Source organism: Theropithecus gelada, chromosome 7b (genome assembly GCF_003255815.1).
Source record: "Theropithecus gelada isolate Dixy chromosome 7b, Tgel_1.0, whole genome shotgun sequence".
NCBI classification, from domain to species: Eukaryota; Metazoa; Chordata; class Mammalia; order Primates; family Cercopithecidae; genus Theropithecus; species Theropithecus gelada.
This window is the reverse complement of record NC_037675.1, coordinates 9,647,409-9,665,370: the sequence shown is the minus strand read 5'-3', so window position 1 is coordinate 9,665,370 and position 17,962 is coordinate 9,647,409. Positions and strand designations below refer to the sequence as shown.

At 38.7% G+C, this 17,962-nt stretch overlaps 1 protein-coding gene across 3 annotated transcripts in view; it reads left to right on the top strand.

Annotated features, from left to right (window-relative positions):
* AKAP13 (A-kinase anchoring protein 13) overlaps positions 1–17,962 on the top strand; it is a 356,454-nt gene that overhangs the window by 149,418 nt on the left and 189,074 nt on the right. For all 3 annotated transcript variants that reach the window (XM_025390973.1, XM_025390974.1, XM_025390972.1), the window contains exon 5: positions 8,175–8,358. In XM_025390973.1, coding sequence (XP_025246758.1) covers positions 8,175–8,358 — 184 coding nt within the window. The remainder of the gene's footprint in view (positions 1–8,174; positions 8,359–17,962) is intronic.

Genomic DNA, 17,962 nt, shown 5'->3' with positions numbered 1-17,962 from the left:
GTGATCAGCCATCTGAACAGTGTCCCATACTATCAGGTGCATACTGTCAGATACTACCTGGATAGTCCTGCCCAGGTAAAACTTGAAAGGAAGTATCAAATCAAGGAAGAAAGGATTTGTCCTTTTCTTCTTCTTTTTTTTAAGTATAGTGTCCAAGAAACTTCTGTCTTGCTAATATTTAGAGATCAGAATATTTGACATTATATAAGGTGTGAGTGCCTCTTCAGAAACCTGGTGATGGCCTTAATACCTCTAGCTCCTTCCATTTCTGTATTGATACGGGAATGTGTATTCTGACTGCCTTTCACAAAGTGTCAAGATAGTACTGCGTTAGTTATTTGTGGGGCTTATGGTGTTTTATGGTTTTGTTTTGTCTTGTTTAAAGAGGGGTCCAGGAGTTGGATAGTTTTGTTTATGTTACCATGATTAAAAACAACTATTAGAAACAGCAAACATCTGAAACTTTGGACATATCACTTCCTCTCTCTATTTTTTTTTTTTTTTTTTGGTATGGAGCCTTGCTCTGTCACCCAGGCTGGAGTGCAATGGTGCAGTCTCGGCTCACTGCAACCTCCACCTCTTGGGTTCAAGTGATTCTCCTGCCTTAGCCTCCCAAGTAGCTAGGAATACAGGCACATGCCGCCATGCCCTGCTACTTTTTTTTGTATTTTAGTAGAGACGGGGTTTCACCATGTTGCCCAGGCTGGTCTTGAACTCCTGAGCTCAGCAATCCACCCGCCTCAGCCTCCCAAAGTACTAGGATTACAGGTGTGAGCCACTGCGCCTGGCCACTTCCTCTCTTTGGGCCTTAACTTCCTTGTCTTTAATAGGAGGGAATTGGCCAGCTTTAATATTTTTTGTACTGTCAGTGTACTGGTAAATTTTCTGTTGCACAAAATTGCTCAAGCAGTGCTAACAAAGGCCAAACCAAATTTGAACACTTAAGGAAGGAAATACATATTAAAACCACAATGAGATATCATTACACATTTATCATAACAGCTAAGATGAAGAATACCAAGTGCTGGCAAAGATGAAGAACATCTCTTATGTTGCTTGTAGGAATGCAAAATGTATAACCACTCTGGAAAAATCTGGCAGTTTCTTTTAAAGTTAAACATACACTTAGCATATGACCCAGTAATCCCACTTTTGGGTGTTTATCCTAGAGAAATGAAAATCTATAGTTACCAAAAAGTCTGTGCACAGATGTGCTCATAGTAGCATTATTCACAATCATAAAAAACTGGAAATAACCCAGATTTCCCTCACTGAGTGAATATAGAAGCAAACTGTAATATATCCATACAATGGAATACTACTCAGCAATAAAAAGAAGCAAACTGTTGATGTGTGCAACAACTTGGATGCATTTTAAATGCATTATGCTAGGAAAATGAAGTCAGTTTCCAAAGGTTCCATACTGTATGATTCTATTTATATGATATTCTGGAAAATGCAAAATTATAGAAAAAAATAACAGATCAGTAGTTGCTAGGGGCTGGGAGTAGGGGAAAAGTCTGACTGCACAGAGGGATCATGAGGGAATTCTTCGGGTTGTTGGAGTTGTTTTGCATCTTGTTCGTGGTGGTGGCTATAAGAATCTATGCATGTGTTAAAACTCATAGGAGTGTACACCCCCAAAGGTGAATTTTATTGTACATATATTTAAAATAATAGCAAAAGAAATTGTGTAAGTTAGTTGTATATTTTGCATGGTGAAATGGATGCAAGTGACTTGATAGAACTGTCTTTAAGTCAACAACTGGGATCAGGAATCTGATTTTGTGTGCTCAATTCACATTCTGCAGTTTAAATTCTTCTATTAATTGTTGATTAGAATCTAGGAACACTGGGTACAGTAAGGGGAGAGTAGCATCAGTTAAGAGTTCATCGTGAGGCCGGGCGCGGTGGCTCAAGCCTGTAATCCCAGCACTTTGGGAGGCCGAGACGGGCAGATCACGAGGTCAGGAGATCGAGACCATCCTGGCTAACACGATGAAACCCCGTCTCTACTAAAAATACAAAGAACTAGCCGGGCGAAGTGGCGGGCGCCTGTAGTCCCAGCTACTCGGGAGGCTGAGGCAGGAGAATGGCGTAAACCCGGGAGGCGGAGCTTGCAGTGAGCTGAGATCCGGCCACTGCACTCCAGCCTGGGCGACAAAGCGAGACTCCGTCTAAAAAAAAAAAAAAAAAAAAAAAAAAGAGTTCATCGTGCCTGCTGTTGAGGGAGGAATGTAGTGGAATAGTCTGTTCACGTGAATGAGTTGAACATCAAATACTTTTAAATAGGTATTTAAAGGAGAAAGGTACAAAGTAACCATGATGCCTGAGGTAATACAGATAAATAAGAAACCTTGTTATGTAACAGGACTTCTTGCTGCTGAAAGCTAGGATGTTTACAGGTATGCTAGCCTAATACTTATACAAAATAGTATGTAAGAATTATGGCTAATCCTCCTTCTGTTATAATTGTTCAGTTGTAGTGCTTTTTAGCTTTCTTCAGGTCAGTGACTTCTTTGGAAATTGCTCAGATTTCTCCTCAGAAAAAAAATGTTTATAGTTGCCTACCTGCACACATTTACATATGACAAATTTCTTAAGTCTCCCTGAACTTCAGGCATGAGCATGAAGTTAAGAATTCTGGGTTTAACTTTGCTCTTGCAAAGTGGGGAAAGCAGGGGCATTGGAGTCAGTCTGTTTGCATCCTGGCTTCATTGCAAGAGTTTGTGCAAAATACTTAATCTCTGTGTTACTTAATTTCCTCAATCTGTGAAATGGAGGAAAGTGTATTCTGATAATGTGTGCTAGTTTATAAGCTATTCATTTTGAATGTACCCTTTAGAGACAAAAAAACATTGATGTTATGCTTGTTACAAAAATTAATCTTCACTTTAAATATGAACAGGGAGGGAATTTGTTCTTTTGAATCTTCCAAATGTTCTCTCATCCCTAGTTATATAAACAAGCTTCTGCGTTGTACTGTTTGCCACAGTTCTGCCTTAAATGCAGGTGATAAGGATTCATCTGGGTGCAGTGTGAGTGGAGGGGCAAGGACATTTTTTCCTCTGCGTTTTTCAAGTCTCACTTAGTTTCTCAGCTTGGTGGTTAGTGAAAATGGTAAATTAGGAGGGTGTTTTCCCTGAGAGACCCTTGTGCAGTAGCAATCAGCATAACTCCCAAATAATGTAGGGTGGGCCCACTGCAGACTTGCTCTAGAGGAAGCAGGGAGAAATGTCCTGGGGGAAATCTTCATTCTTATTTACTCATGATATTGTATAACCAAGTGAAAAAAAGATATGATCATCTTTGGGGGCAAGAATTCTCCCCTCAAAGAGAAATTTGGGTGGAGAGGTGGAAGACAGGTTTAGGAAAAACTACAGTAAGAACAACCTGTGTAGAATTCCCAGTTCTATGTATCTGATGTTGGTTAATAGGTCGCCCACCATAATCTTTTGATGATTCAGTTCCCACCCACCTTCAGAGTGTTTGATAGCTTTTCATAAAAATTTTTTCTTGGCTACATTAGTGTTTGTGTATTTTTTCAGCTATTATCACTGCTGAAAAGAAAATAACATATTTTAAAACTGCTAGTGATTTTTTTTTCCTTGGCAGAAGATTAGTATTTATTGATCCCAAGACTAGTAGTGGCAGGAGTTGAATTCCAAAAGGTTTTGTTGCCTCTCAAACCTTGTTTTTGTTACAAGGTTACAAGTCTCATTTTTCCACAACCGCATTTTCTCACAGTGGCCTGTTCTCCTTCCTTTCACATGCAGCTGAGAATTCCTGCGTCATGTGGGACTTTCGGTTTTTTAAGAGGTAGTCCAGAATAGTACAAAGAATGGTGATTTTGGAATCATAGGTATAGATTCGAAGAGTACTGTGAGCAGGGCTTGCTGGGTGGATTGATAGGGTAGAAAAGTGGTCCTTAATTATTGTACTGATCTCAGAACTTAGAACATTTTACTTAGAGAATCTGACCATTTATAAAAGACACAACTCTCTAGCAGGCTCATCATGCTTGAATACCTACTAGGCACATCGACTTTTTTGTAGATCTGAGGGAAGGTGTGTGATAGGTGTGTCTAGCATATAAATAAATAGAAAGCAGGACATGAGACATTTTCTACCTTCCTTCTCTGTGGATAGAAGCGAAGCCTACAGACATCTTTCCAATTAAGTATGGTTAAACAGGATAGCCAGCCAACATGGGGTCTATGAAATAACATTACAGCATAAAGAAAAGGGTAAAGTATCATAAGTATTCAGATGGAAGATTTTCCGAGTAGGCTTTCTGTAAGAAACAAAAAAATTTAGATGATATTTCCCATTTGTCCTTTAAAGAACTCAATAAAATCAGATTTGTTATTAAATTAGAAAAGGAGACAGCAAGGAGAAAAGTAGGTTTTGTGAGTATATCAGTCACTGTTCAAGTAGAGAAGCAGAACCACTAAGAGAAATAATATGTTAAGATTTATTATAAGGCATGGTGCCTTAGATTGTGAGGCCTGGCTAATAAGTCCAAAATTTGTAGGGCAGGATGGGGAAGGAAGATCATGGGCAAAGTCAGCCCACCAACATGGGCCAAAATATCATGTGAGGAAGGGGAGATTGTGGGTGAGATGGAGCTCCACAGGCACAGGCTAGTGCTGTCCTCCACAGGTGGGATGGAATCCCTTCTCTCCAGGGGAAACCTAAGCCCTGCTTTTAAAGCCTTCCAGTTGATACAGTCAGGCCTACCCAGATAATCCAGGATAACCTCCCTTATTAGATCAACTGGTTAGGGGCTTTAATTACATCTGCAGCAAAGCTATTGTTATGACGACAAGGATGGAAGGGGAGTGAGTTGGCAAAAATGATGCAGACATCCAGAATCCTAAAGCACAGTTAATTCACACTGGGGACAAAGGACCCAATTGATACTGTAGGAAAGGCCATTAGTGATCTAAAAAAACAAAGTTGAATAACTCAGAATACAGAGGAGTACTGATGTAGAGAAAAGAGAACAGAGATTGATCCTAAATTATTGAGCTCTACAGTCTAAATACGAAAGGAAGAAAGCAGTGATGGAAGCTTTCATGCTCTTAAAACAACACAGACTAAAGGAAACTACATTCATATATTCATTTGTTTATCCCTTTGCACCTTGGCCTCTTCTACAAACCTAATTCATGTGACCCCTGAATCAAAAATGTGTGAGGAATTAATGGGAGAATACCTAAAACTGAGGGTATATGCGTGCAGTGGACTACTCAGCAATGAAAGGAAATGTACTACTGCTATGTGCAGCAATGTAGATGAGTCTCAAACATGCTCATCAAAGAAGCCTTACACAAGAGTATACATTCTATGATTTCATCTATATGGAGTTGTAGGACAGGCAAAACTAACGTAGGTGAAAAATTCAGAACAGTGGTTAACTCTAGGAATAAGGAGGAGAGGAATAACTGGAAAGTGGCACAAAAGAACTTTTTCAGATGTTGGTAGTTTTCTTTATGTTGATACAGGTTTGGGTTCACATGTATATGCATTTGTCAAAATTAATCAAATGGATATACTGTACCATTTGCATTTCATTGTATATGTATAAATCACCTAAAATTGTAACTACATATTGAATGCTGGTTAATTATATGCACGCTGAAGTATTTTGGGGTGAAGTGGACTGATATCTTCAACTTATTTTGAAATGCATAAAAATAAGGTGAGTGGATGGGGAAATAGAAGGAAGAATGGTTGGATATATATAATAAAGCAAATATAGAAAAACATTAATTGTAGGATGTAGGTTGTTGAGTGAGTGTCTGGTTATTTGCTGTGTAATTCTTTGAACTATGTGTACGTTGGAAAAGTTAATAAAATGTTTGAGGAAAACATAAAAAGGTGCTTTTTAAACCACATTAGCTTAGCTTGCTTGTATGATTGCTTGATTTTGTCTTTGTGGTTTTATTTCCTAACAAAAAGAAACAGGGTGGAGTAATGGAAAAGGTTTTTTTTTTTTTTTTTTTTTTTAAGACAGAAGAACTTTCCATTTTAAATCTTGATTCTGACTCTGGGCAAGTTATTCTATGAATCTGCCTTCATTTGCACAGTGAAGATAACCAGGTCTCATAGGGTTACTGTGAAGATAGAATGGAAAAAGTTGACATAAACTGCCTAGTCCAGTGCATGGTGCATAGCAGGTCCTCACTACATTGTTTTCTCCTAATCTGTTATCCTCAGAAAGGGTCTACACAAAAGCAGATGTGGTACCAGTTGCTAAGACTTTAAGAAATTGAGAGAGGATGCAGTGCAGAGGTCAGGGCATCAGCTTCTGAGCAGGCGCGTGGCCGTAGTATTGGGATTTCTACTCAAATGCTGAGCTGACTCAGAACAAATAACAAATCACAAGAGTGGTTGTGGGAGGATGGTAAAGAAACAACTGATTCAAGGTTGGAAATAACTAGCCTCTAAAGAATCACGGATTTTCTAGTTAGTGCCTCATTAGCTCTTTTGTTTTTGATAAGGATGTCAGAACAACTGTAAGACACAAGTTAGATGGTACTATTTGATCTTTTGTGAGGATTCTATTTGTCCTTTTGTCTGGCCTTGCTACCTGCTCAGAGGTGTTGATTATTAAAATTTGTACCTGCACATGTAGTTGTTGCTTCTGGGGCATAATCTTTCCAGCCACATGCCTCTGGTTAAACACCCTATAAATCCTGAATTGGTCCGTGCATATACAGTTCTGTAGGGAAAATATACAATATGAAAAATTGTGCTTCCAAGGAAATTTAACTTGGAAATAGAGATACCAGACTAATACACAGATGACATTTGGAAACAGCATAATTCAGTGTAAAGTCACAGCTTCAAAAATCTGTTGATTCCTTTGTGATACTCATGTATAGAAGCATTTGAGGACTTCACAGTAAGGAGAAAACCACTGGGGTCCAAGAAGTCTGAGTGCTCAGTGAAGAAGTTTAGACCCGTGAGAAGCCATGAAGAATGAGAGATGATAGCTGAGGTGAGGCAGGCACAACTTCAGGGTGCCATTTCCAGCTCCCTGGAGTTGAGTGTAATACAGCCTTGTGGGGCCATATGTGGCATCCCTGCAAAGATCTTAGTTCGTGTCATCCTAGGTTGGGCACAGAGGACTGCTGAGGAAGAGAGTATTGCTAGTGAACCTTGAATGTAATTTGATGTCCCAAGAGGACAGTGAAGAGAGCAGGGAAACGGGAACTGGGATTTAATGAATATCTACTAAAGCCAGTCATAATACTAGCATTTCACCTACCTCTTCTCATTCGGTACAACTCTATGAGTGAGGTGTTGGTATCTCACTTTAGGGATGAAGAAAGTGAAGTTCAGAGATGTTACATGAATGGCACTTGGTCACACAGATGGTAAATGCCAGATTCGAACCCAGATTTGTCTAACTACAAGCCCTTCCTCATTCCATCACTTTCAGAGTGACTCACTTTACTAAGAGGGAGCCTTTATTTCAAGTGAAATAAACATTTTCCTTTCTGCAGTTATTAATGGATTGTCTTAAAGTTAGTCTTCCTTATTGTGCCAGAAGATGCATTTCTTCCTCTCATTAAACAAATAAACAAAGCTGGCAGTGCCAGAAATTTGATTTGCCCTTATTGTGGAGGAATAAAAAGACCCATGTGTACTGAACAAGCAGAACCTGTTTTTAGTGTTTAACTAGCCAACTCCTGTCTGGGTGTTCTTTTAAAAAGTAATTATACCATTTATGATACACCCATTTAAGTCCCAACAGCTATTCCCCCTTGGACCTCATGTTGTGGGGCTGCATTTGCTTCTGTTATTATTATTTGAGTAAAAGAATGTGTGTGGGGGTCACCTTTATATGCCTGCCTGTGAAATTGGTTGAACAAACACTGTATATTAAGTCAGAATACAGAAATGGCCTGATTCTCTTTTGCAGGGCTGTGTTCAGTTGAAGATTTTGTGTCCTATACTTTCTCAGCTTTTGTAGCTTTGTTTTGCCTTTACTTGAGGGCTGATTCTATCTGGCCACAATAAAGCTGTTCACACTGTACATTGTAGCTTAACTTTACAGTCTTAGGCGCTTGGAGACAGTAGTGCTTACATAACTTGTCTTTATCTTTGTTTGCTTTTGTTTTTATATTTTCCTCACTTATGTTCCTTTTCTTCCCCATTTACAGATGCTGGCCCGCGAGAGACATTGATGCATTTTGCTGTGCGACTGGGACTGCTGAGGTTGACGTGGTTCCTGTTGCAGAAGCCAGGTGGCCGCGGAGCTCTCAGCATCCACAACCAGGAAGGGGCGACGCCTGTGAGCTTGGCCTTGGAGCGAGGCTATCACAAGCTGCACCAGCTTCTAACGGAGTAAGTGCTCCTTCTCCTTATTTCCCTCCTCTCATCCCCAGCCCCACCCCCGATTCATAGGAGTACCACCCACTTGGCATCTCAGTGTGTGTTTGCCACAAATTAAAACCTCAACTCTGTACCTTGCCTTCTGCTGGGTGTTTGTAAGCTTGCTCCTGCTAACCACTTCATTGTCTGAGAGAGAAACGTAAGTCACGTTACCATTTTCTCTCTCCTCTACCTTCCTGCCTTCTTCAATTTGTATCTCTTACATTTTACTATTTTACTCGAAAGTCAGAATGAGCCTTGTCTGTGGAGGTAGCATAACATTACCAATGTATACAGTTTATCCTGCTTTAGTACAAGAGGAAACAGATTTCTTATATATTTTTTTCTGGTATATCTTTAAGACTTGAAAGAGTTAATTGGAAACTAGTACTTCCATATAATAATTGCATACAGAAAATATGGTAAACAGTTAAGTTTTGGATTGAATGTAATTTCTGTGAATAAAATTTGAGAACAGTGGTTTCTTCATATGAATGGCAATAAAAAGCAACTGAATTGTCCTGGAAATGTGCAGTAGGAAATCCTGTCTGTCTTTGGGCTCAATTATTATATGTCCTGACTCTTTAAAGAGTTCTCTGGAGGAAGGTTGTTAATCAAAACATTTGAAGAGCGCTCTTTTTTTCTTGTATAAATAAAGAAACAAATGCACTAGAGCAGCCAAAAGTTTTTATTGGAATGTTTATATAAAGAAGTTTCAAGAATAGTTTCTGTTGTTTAGTATATTTTTTATTAGTTTTGTGGTTATCATCATTATCTTTTCCACCACATTATCTGAACAAGTATAAACCCCCATTGAATCTATGTTCTTTAGCAATTGAGGGACCTGTGCAAATTGAGTCAGTATTAGCAAATTTTCAGATATTTTTCTCATGCCAGATTTCATTTGTGCTTTATGTTTTACCATTTTTAGCCGTGTATATAGTCTGGAAGGACCAAGAAGAGATCTCAGAATGTAATGCTACTTACGGTTATATAAACAGCTTTTTCTTGCTTCACTTGCCAAGCTTATAACTTTCCCCATCACGCTAAACAGACGGTTCTTTGCAGAAAGCTTTCTGATGGGTGCTCCAGATACAGTGGTGGTAGGAGGGGCACTTATCTCAAGTGAGCTTTGGATACCTGAGCTCTCCTAAGACAGTATTCCAGGGAGTGATACGTTCTACTCCTTCACACTCCCCATCTGGCCAATGATTGGATTCATTCTACTGTTAGCCTTATGGCTTCAGGAAGAGAGGCCTTGTTTCAGAAGTTGAAACAGTTAACTCCACATAACTATTGTGAAGTTCAAATGCATTTCCTCTAAATTTGATTTTTTGCTGGGAAGCAGAGTTGGTTAAGGACTGCCATCCAAATGGGGAAATAAAGTGATTACAACAGCTTCATTATATCCTTGGACGGGATGTCACAAGACTGTTATTGCAGCACAGCATTAAGGAAACTAGAGTGTGTTTGTTCTTAGACTTTTTTTTTGCTTGCTTTAAAGTACTACTTCTGTTACATGTGGGAAAGCCACTTACCTCCTTTTGAAGGGAGACTGGTAAGGGAAAACCAACCTGAGAAATCTCCAAGTAGAGGACCCTGATAGGAGAGGATGAGCACCTTGCTGCAGATCTAGTTCTTTACTTGAATTCTGGGATGTTACTGTTCTGAAGCTTAGGAAAAGTGCTGGGTCATAATTAGCAATTGAAAAATGGAAAGGGGGCCGGGCGCGGTGGCTCAAGCCTGTAATCCCAGCACTTTGGGAGGCCGAGACGGGTGGGTCACGAGGTCAGGAGATCGAGACCATCCTGGCGAACACGGTGAAACCCCGTCTCTACTAAAAATACAAAAAACTAGCCGGGCGAGGTGGCGGGCGCCTGTAGTCCCAGCTACTCGGGAGGCTGAGGCCGGAGAATGGCGTGAACCCGGGAGGCGGAGCTTGCAGTGAGCTGAGATCCGGCCACTGCACTCTAGCCTGGGCTACAGAGCGAGACTCCGTCTCAAAAAAAAAAAAAAAAAAAAAGAAAAATGGAAAGGGGGCGATTGTCCTAAATCACACAGTCTGAGTGTGATTCTAGTAGAATTTGGTAGAATTTCAGTTGTTAAAGGATCAAGAATGATCATCATTTTGTTATTGGTTTTCTTTTCTCCTTTCCTTCCCCTTTCTTTTCCTATATACATAACATAAAAATGGTTAAAATCGTAAATTTTAGGTACAGCATTCAGTGGCATTCAGTACACTCACAAGACTCACAAAGTTATGTAACCATCACCACTCTTATTTCCAGAACTTTGTCGTCACCCAAACAGAACTTCCTTTCCCCCAGCCCCTGATAACCTCTGTTCTCCTTTCTGTCTCTAAGAATTTGCCCATTCTGGGTACCTCATATAAGTGGAATCATGCAATGTTTGTCTTTCTGTGTCTGTCTTTCACGTAGCATAATGTCCTCAAGGTTCACCCGTGTTGTAACATGTGTCAGAAAAATAATATATATTTCAAAATTGCTAAAAGAATATATTTGTTACCACAAAAACATAAGTAGCTGAGATGATGGATATGTTACTTAGCTTGATTTTATCTTTCTATAGTATATACGTAGATTAAAACATCACATTGTACCCCATAAATAAATTTATATAATTGTTATTTGTCTGTTACCAAACACACACACACACACACACACACACACACACACAGCCAAAAGTGGAAACAACCTAGATGTCCATCACAGATAAATGGACAAACAATGTGGTATATTCATATAACGGAATACTACAGCCTTAAAAAGAAAAGATCATCTTTAACAGATGAAACTGAGATCCAGAGAGACAAAGTGGTTGGATTGGGATAACAAGGTGGCAGGGCCGGAAATAGAAGCCAAAAGGCTGTCCAGAGCTCTTTCCTTCCCCTCCTGGGATTCTTAAAAAGTGGCCCAACAATAGATTTCGTGGGGTCTGTATCTCTTGAAATTATAAACGTTTATGCACATGTTTTTCTGAATAAAGCATTTGTTGGTGAGATTCATGAAGGGGTTTGTAGAAATTTAAGAATTGCCACAGTGTATGATGCTGTCTTTCTAATAGTTTATTAACTTTTGACTTTGCGTATCTTCTTCCCCATCCTGCTTTTTAAAAATGAAATTGTCCACATATAAGCCTGCCTCTTTTATTGCCTCTTTTCAGTTAGTATGAAATTGAAGTATGGCTATGTACATTTTACATTTATTGAATAACTACTTACATTCTACACTTTACTGAAAAGTCAAGCTTATTTAACCCCATTTGGTAGCCCTTCCAAAGTACATTTGTTGTTTTAATTCTTTGGTGCTTTACCTTGTTTTTTGCTTTTTAATTATTAAGTGGGGAGTGGAGAGCCAGAGTATTGTGCTGGTTAGGGCCCAAGTTCTTTTTGTGTTTCTTTGTTCAAGGCTTGTTTTGATTGCCAGTCTATTTTGATAAACCAAGTCTTACTTCTGTGAAAATTATGATTAGCCATTCTTGGACATGCAAGGATTTTCTAAGACCTATCCCTTTAGAAAACGCTTGAACTTTATATTAAATCCTACCAGATAGTAATAACTACTCAGGACATTTTTTACAGTTGCCCTTTTTTGTAACCCATGATTGTTAACTTTCACTTAGTTCAGTGTTAGGGAAGGCAGAGCTTTTGTTGACTTGCTGTTTCGCCTTAGCTTATATTTAGATATTACATTATGAATATGAATGCATTTGTGATCTGAAAATTCATCTTAAATACATTGTATTTAAGTTTCGCCTTAAGTAAATGAAAGAATTCATGTAGGGAGCATAACTCAGTGATTGACATATATGTTATCTCTTATTTCCCTTTCTTTAATTTTCTGTCTTGCCTGAGAAATCTTAGCCCCAGAACAGTACCCAAAACATGTAGGCCTACTTCTCCTTTAGTTAGACAATCATCTCCTCTGATTTGAGGCCCCCACCCATCGTCACCTAACTAGTTAGTGATGAAGAGAATAGGTAAAGACCCCAGTTTGCAGGCTCTTGGTTTCATGAATGCTAGGAAGCGACAATAACAGATGAGCGTGGCATTGTAGTTATCTAAGAAGAAAATATTAGAGGCAGATGTTATTGGATCTGGCTGATCTCTTACATGTCACAAAGTAGAAATCTTGGGATGTGGATCACCCATGTTGGCGGTAAGAGGGAGCTTGAGAGTAAGAGGAGGCTCCAGGTAGTGACTAGGTGTGCAGACTTGGAAGTCAAACCTAGGTTTGCATTTTGACTCTGCCATTTGCAGCCTTTCCTCACTAAGCCTTGATTTCTTCATCTCATAAATAAAGGATAATACTATCTACTTCCTGGATGATAACCCAGTCTCTAGTATATGCAATATGAAAAATTAGGGCTTATTTGTCATACAGATTTTGGTTATTTTTGTGGAGCAAATAAAGGTGCTATAAATATTTCAGCTTGGAGAAAGATGGTAGTATAGTATGGTAGAATTGCTTACGGATTAAAAGCTTAATTAAAATCTAAGCCTGCCTACTTAGTAATTTGTGTGACTTGGAAAATGTCACCTATCCACTGAGTCGCATGTTTCCCCTCTCTTAAGGATAATACCTGTTCTGCCTACATCACAAGGTTATTTAAACTAAAGAAAGATTTGTGCAAATACTTTGTTAAACTCTAAGATACTCTGAACGTTTCTTATAATTATATATTAATAATAATAATGACATCAGTAAAATTAGAGTTAATTGATCAATGAAACTCAAATTCCAGTTGATTGGTCTACCAGATACCTTGTTTTGTAATATTTCTTGTAGTTCTCTGTGAATTAAAGTGAGTAGAGAGATTGGAGAATTGTGGTTAGACTGGCTGGTTTTGAATCCAGGGTCTACTTCTATGAAACTGCATTATTTATCTTGGGTAATTCACTTAACCTCTCCAAACCTCAGTGCATTTTTTTTTTTTTTTGGTCTCACAAGAAGAAGAGGACTATCTTCAATGGGTTGCTTTGAGAAATAAAGAATTCATGTAGAGAGCATAATTCAGTGATTGACATAAATGTTACCCCCATTTCCTTTTTTTAATTTTTTTTTTCCTTCTAATGCCTATGTCAGTTTTTCATACCTTAGGGAAATTTTACCAGAATCTTGTAGTATTTTAAGCATCATTTGAATATCCCTAGTTGATATAAGTTGGAAATTATTCCCTAGTATAATAGATACTACTTTAAATAAAATCAGTTTGGCCCTCTGATACATGCTGTGATGTTGATGCCTGTAGATTAATGGAGCAAGGAATTCTAGATGGATAAAGAATCATTTACAATCCTTCCACCCTTATAAGAAGAGTATTTCTTTTAAGAATTTCAGCTCTGGAGTGGTGGCATACAAGTGTTGAAATATTTCAATTGCCATAAGAGCCAGTTTAAACATACTTGTCCTCATAAATGTCATCTTATTTTTAGTATCAGCTGAACAAATCTTCATTTATTGAATGCCTATACTGCCCTAGAAACAGTTTATCTGTTTATGGTTTCTCATCTGTTTATGGTTTCCAGTCTATGTGTTTTTTGAGGAAAACAAGGTTCTTATAATAACTATACATTTATATTACCCATTATATGACTTTTAAAGTATGGTTGATTACATTCAAGCTACCATTTTACATAGGGTAAGTATTGTCATCTCTGATTGATTGATTGATAGATTGAGATTGACTATCGCTGTCACCCAGGCTGGAGTGCAGTGGCATGATCCCGGCTCACTGCAGCCTCTGCCTCCCAGGTTCAAGCGATTCTCCTGCCTCAGCCTCCCGAGTAGCTGGGATTACAGGCACACGCCACCACGCCTGCCTTATTTTTGAATTTTTAGTAGAGACGGGGTTTCACCATGTTGGCAAGGCTTGTCTCGAATTCCTGACCCCAGGTGATTCACCCACCTTGGCCTCCCAAAGTGCTGGGATTACAGACGTGAGCCACTGCACCTGGCCATCTCTGTTTTATAATTGAGGCCAGAGAGGTAAAGTGACTTGCCCAAGGTCTCGGTTCACAAGATTGCAAAGTAACGGAACCTAAAGTCCACCGATCTATCCAGATTGAGAGAACACATGTGAATGATGAACACAGACCCAACCTGACAAGCACTAGTTACTCAGTCATGATTTACTGTAGTAGGCACTGTTGGCCCCTCTCAAAGGGTTTGTGCCGGTAAGTTCTCAAGTCCTTCTTACAAGACACTTACACTTGAAACCTAGGTGTAGGGTTAGGTGGTAGAGTAACTGCTCAAGAATACATATTTCACAATGGAACCAAGTGCTATTGAGCAAGATGTTCTGCCAACATAGTAATTTTGCCCTTTTAGATTCGAGTACTTGACAAGTTGAGTCCTCAGTAGCCCATCTGGTGCAAAACAAGTTTGGAGACTTTGCTTTTGCATAGTAAAGCAAAAGATGAAACAAATATACAGACTTATCTTAAAAATAATAACCAGAGAGGCAGAATTTGGGATAACTTGACATCTGGCCAAAGTCCCATTCATCAGTCTGTCCATCCCTTCGTATCTGACCTCCTTTGTCACTGTGTGATCTAGGTCTTTGTGTCTTGGTAAAGATAAGGTTGTAGAACTGAGTGGAAACTAGAGAATGGGGGAAGACACTAACATTTATTGAATATTGAATACCTGCTTTGTATTATGCACAGTACTACCTTGGTGCTTTACGTGTGTTTTCATTTAAAACCTCTCAGCAAACCTCAGGTAGGCTAAAGCAGCTTGTCCAAGGCCCATATAGTTAGTCGCTATTTTCACAGCCTGTCTTTAGGTTGTATTCGGATTTATTCATAGAATTATTTGAGGAGGCATGGTTGGTAGCTTTCTCAGGCTTTTAACCTAATTAGTTTATGATGATTAATACTCTGGTTCTCAGTGCATTTTTTTTCCCCTCAGTTTTCAGCTGGGAGACTTCAAGAATTTTGACATTTTACATTTTTTAAACCATTTAACTAGTAATCTCAGGATTGCATATCTGGCAACATGCTAGAAAATTGTGAAATGTACTTCCTGAAGATAATATTGTACTTATAGAGCAATTTATTGTATTCGTTGCTAGGTGTTTTGTGTAAATTCTCATATATTTATCCTCTCCCCAACCCTTTGAAGGTGGGCATTTTATCTCCATTGCACAAGGAAATATAATAGCCACAGCTGGTAAGTGATGGAAGAATAATTTGAACCAGATTGTAACTCCAAGTCTCATGAACTTTTACACTCCCTTGGGCTTTCTAAGAAGATGAATAGGAATTGAAAGTTGGTTGGAATCACAAAGCCATTCCAAGTATCTTGTGTTTCCATACACTTCTTTTCTCTCCCTGCGGAATGACATATATATACCGAGCAAGGTATGTGTTTGTTCTTGGTCACCATATAACATTTAGACTTCAGAGTGGTCAGAGTTGTGAAATAACACTACTTAATCTGTGGTAACAAATTATCTATGGCAACAGCATGTGATTTGTTTCTGACTTCACTCCAGGCCTACGTGGAAGAAAATACAGACCTGGAATATAGGGCTTGATAATCATGTGTGAGAAAATGAAGGATCAGTTGATGGCACCTTCTACTCTTTAAAAACTACATATGATTTTTACTTGCTCAATTCTAAAGTTTTCTTAAAGGCATACCAATAGAAAGCATGACTTCAACATTTTACCTGCTTTATTATTGGCAGAAATAGAAGTGATTGGGGAAACAAGGGAAGTGATTAGAGAAACAAGAAAAAAACTAGGTGTGTTGAACAAACAGTTTCGCTAAAATCAATATTTGGCTGAAGCAGAATATCACCAGCATAGAATGAACTTACGTGATACAAGAATAAATATGAGGTAGTAAAAAATACAACCAATCCTATACGTTTATTAATATTTACCTGTTCTGTTTTGAAAGTTTAACCTTATAGTAGGAGAACAATTTCTCAGCATTACCAGCTTCTAGATTGTTCTTGATTCATTAAACAGCATATGCAACTTCTCCTAGCACATCAGTAATGTATCTATCTAGTTGAACTACAGACAGTTGTAATTCAGGGAAATTTTTCAGTAAAATGTTCTAGAAGGAATTTTGTGTTAGGATTCTGGATTTAATAAATCACAAAAATCTTTTAGCTGCTGAAGTTGGTTATTGTGTAATAATCATTTTGGCAAGGTTTTGTTTAAATCTTTAGTGTCCATAGACATAAATAAGCAGCAGTATTCTTAAGTATTCTTACTAAAGCCTATTTTGTTTCATTAATGAAAACAAAATGTATTTGAGGTACCTAATATTTTTCCTAACACTTTTAAAAAATACATTTATATCTGGATTGAGGATGATTTATCATAGTTTTTTGGCTTTTTTTTTTTTTTTTTTTGACAGAGTCTCGTTCTGTCGCCCAGGCTGAAGTGCAGTGGTGCAATCTCAGCTCACTGCAACCTCCGCCTCCCAGGTTCAAGTGATTCTCCTGCCTCAGCCTCCTGAGTAGCTGGAGCTACAGGCGTGTGCCACCATGCCCAGCTAATTTTTTTGTGTGTTTTTTCACCGTGTTAGCCAGGATGGATTTATCATAGTTTTTATACATTATTTTGGCCATTTTTTCTTAAAAAATTTGGAGATGGCAATGTTGACATTTTGCTCTTAATTTTATTCTTATGTGAATGATTTTCAAATTGAACTTACCCTCGAAAGACCATGGCCTAAATGGAATATCTGCAATCAAATGATTCTTCTCCTGCCTCAGCCTCCCGAGTAGCTGGGATTACAGGCACTTGCCACCATGCCCAGACTATTTTTTGTATTTTTGGTAGAAACGGAGTTTCACCATATTAGCCAGGCTGGTCTTGAACTCCTGACCTCAGGTGATTTGCCTGTCTTGGCCTCCCAAAGTGCTGAGATTACAGGTGTGAGCCACCGTGCCTGGCCTAACATCTGTAATTCTTATACCATTTAAATTTTGATAAACATTTGTTGGCTTAATAAAGATAAAATGTTCTTCCTAAGGTTATCTAGCTGGTACACTGTCTCTTAATATTCATTTCAACTGTCAAACTATCCATTTGAAAACTCTAGTTGTTTTTGCATATGACATTAACAGTTTTTACAGTCACTGATTCTTGTAGCATTTTATTCTTATAGTACATATTGTACACTTTCACTGGCCAATATAATTTCTACATAAAAAGCACATAAGGAGATTTGTACTTTAAATCAGGGGTCCCCAACACCTGGGCTGCAGACTGGTACTGGTCCATGGACTGTTAGGACCCAGGTTGCACAACAAGAGGTGAGTGGCAGGCGGGCGATCGAGCATTACCACCTGAGCTCACCTCCTGTCCAGTCAGTGGTGGCATTAGATTCTCAAAGGAACGGGAACCCTATCGTGAACTGCATGTGTGAGGGATCTAGGTTGCATGCTCATAATGAGAATCTAATGCCTGATGATCTGAGGTGGAACAGTTTCATCCCAAAACCATTCCATCCTTCCCCCACCCCCATCTGTGGAAAAATTGCCTTTCATGAAACTGGTCCTTGGTTCCAAAAAGGCTGGGGACTACTGGTTT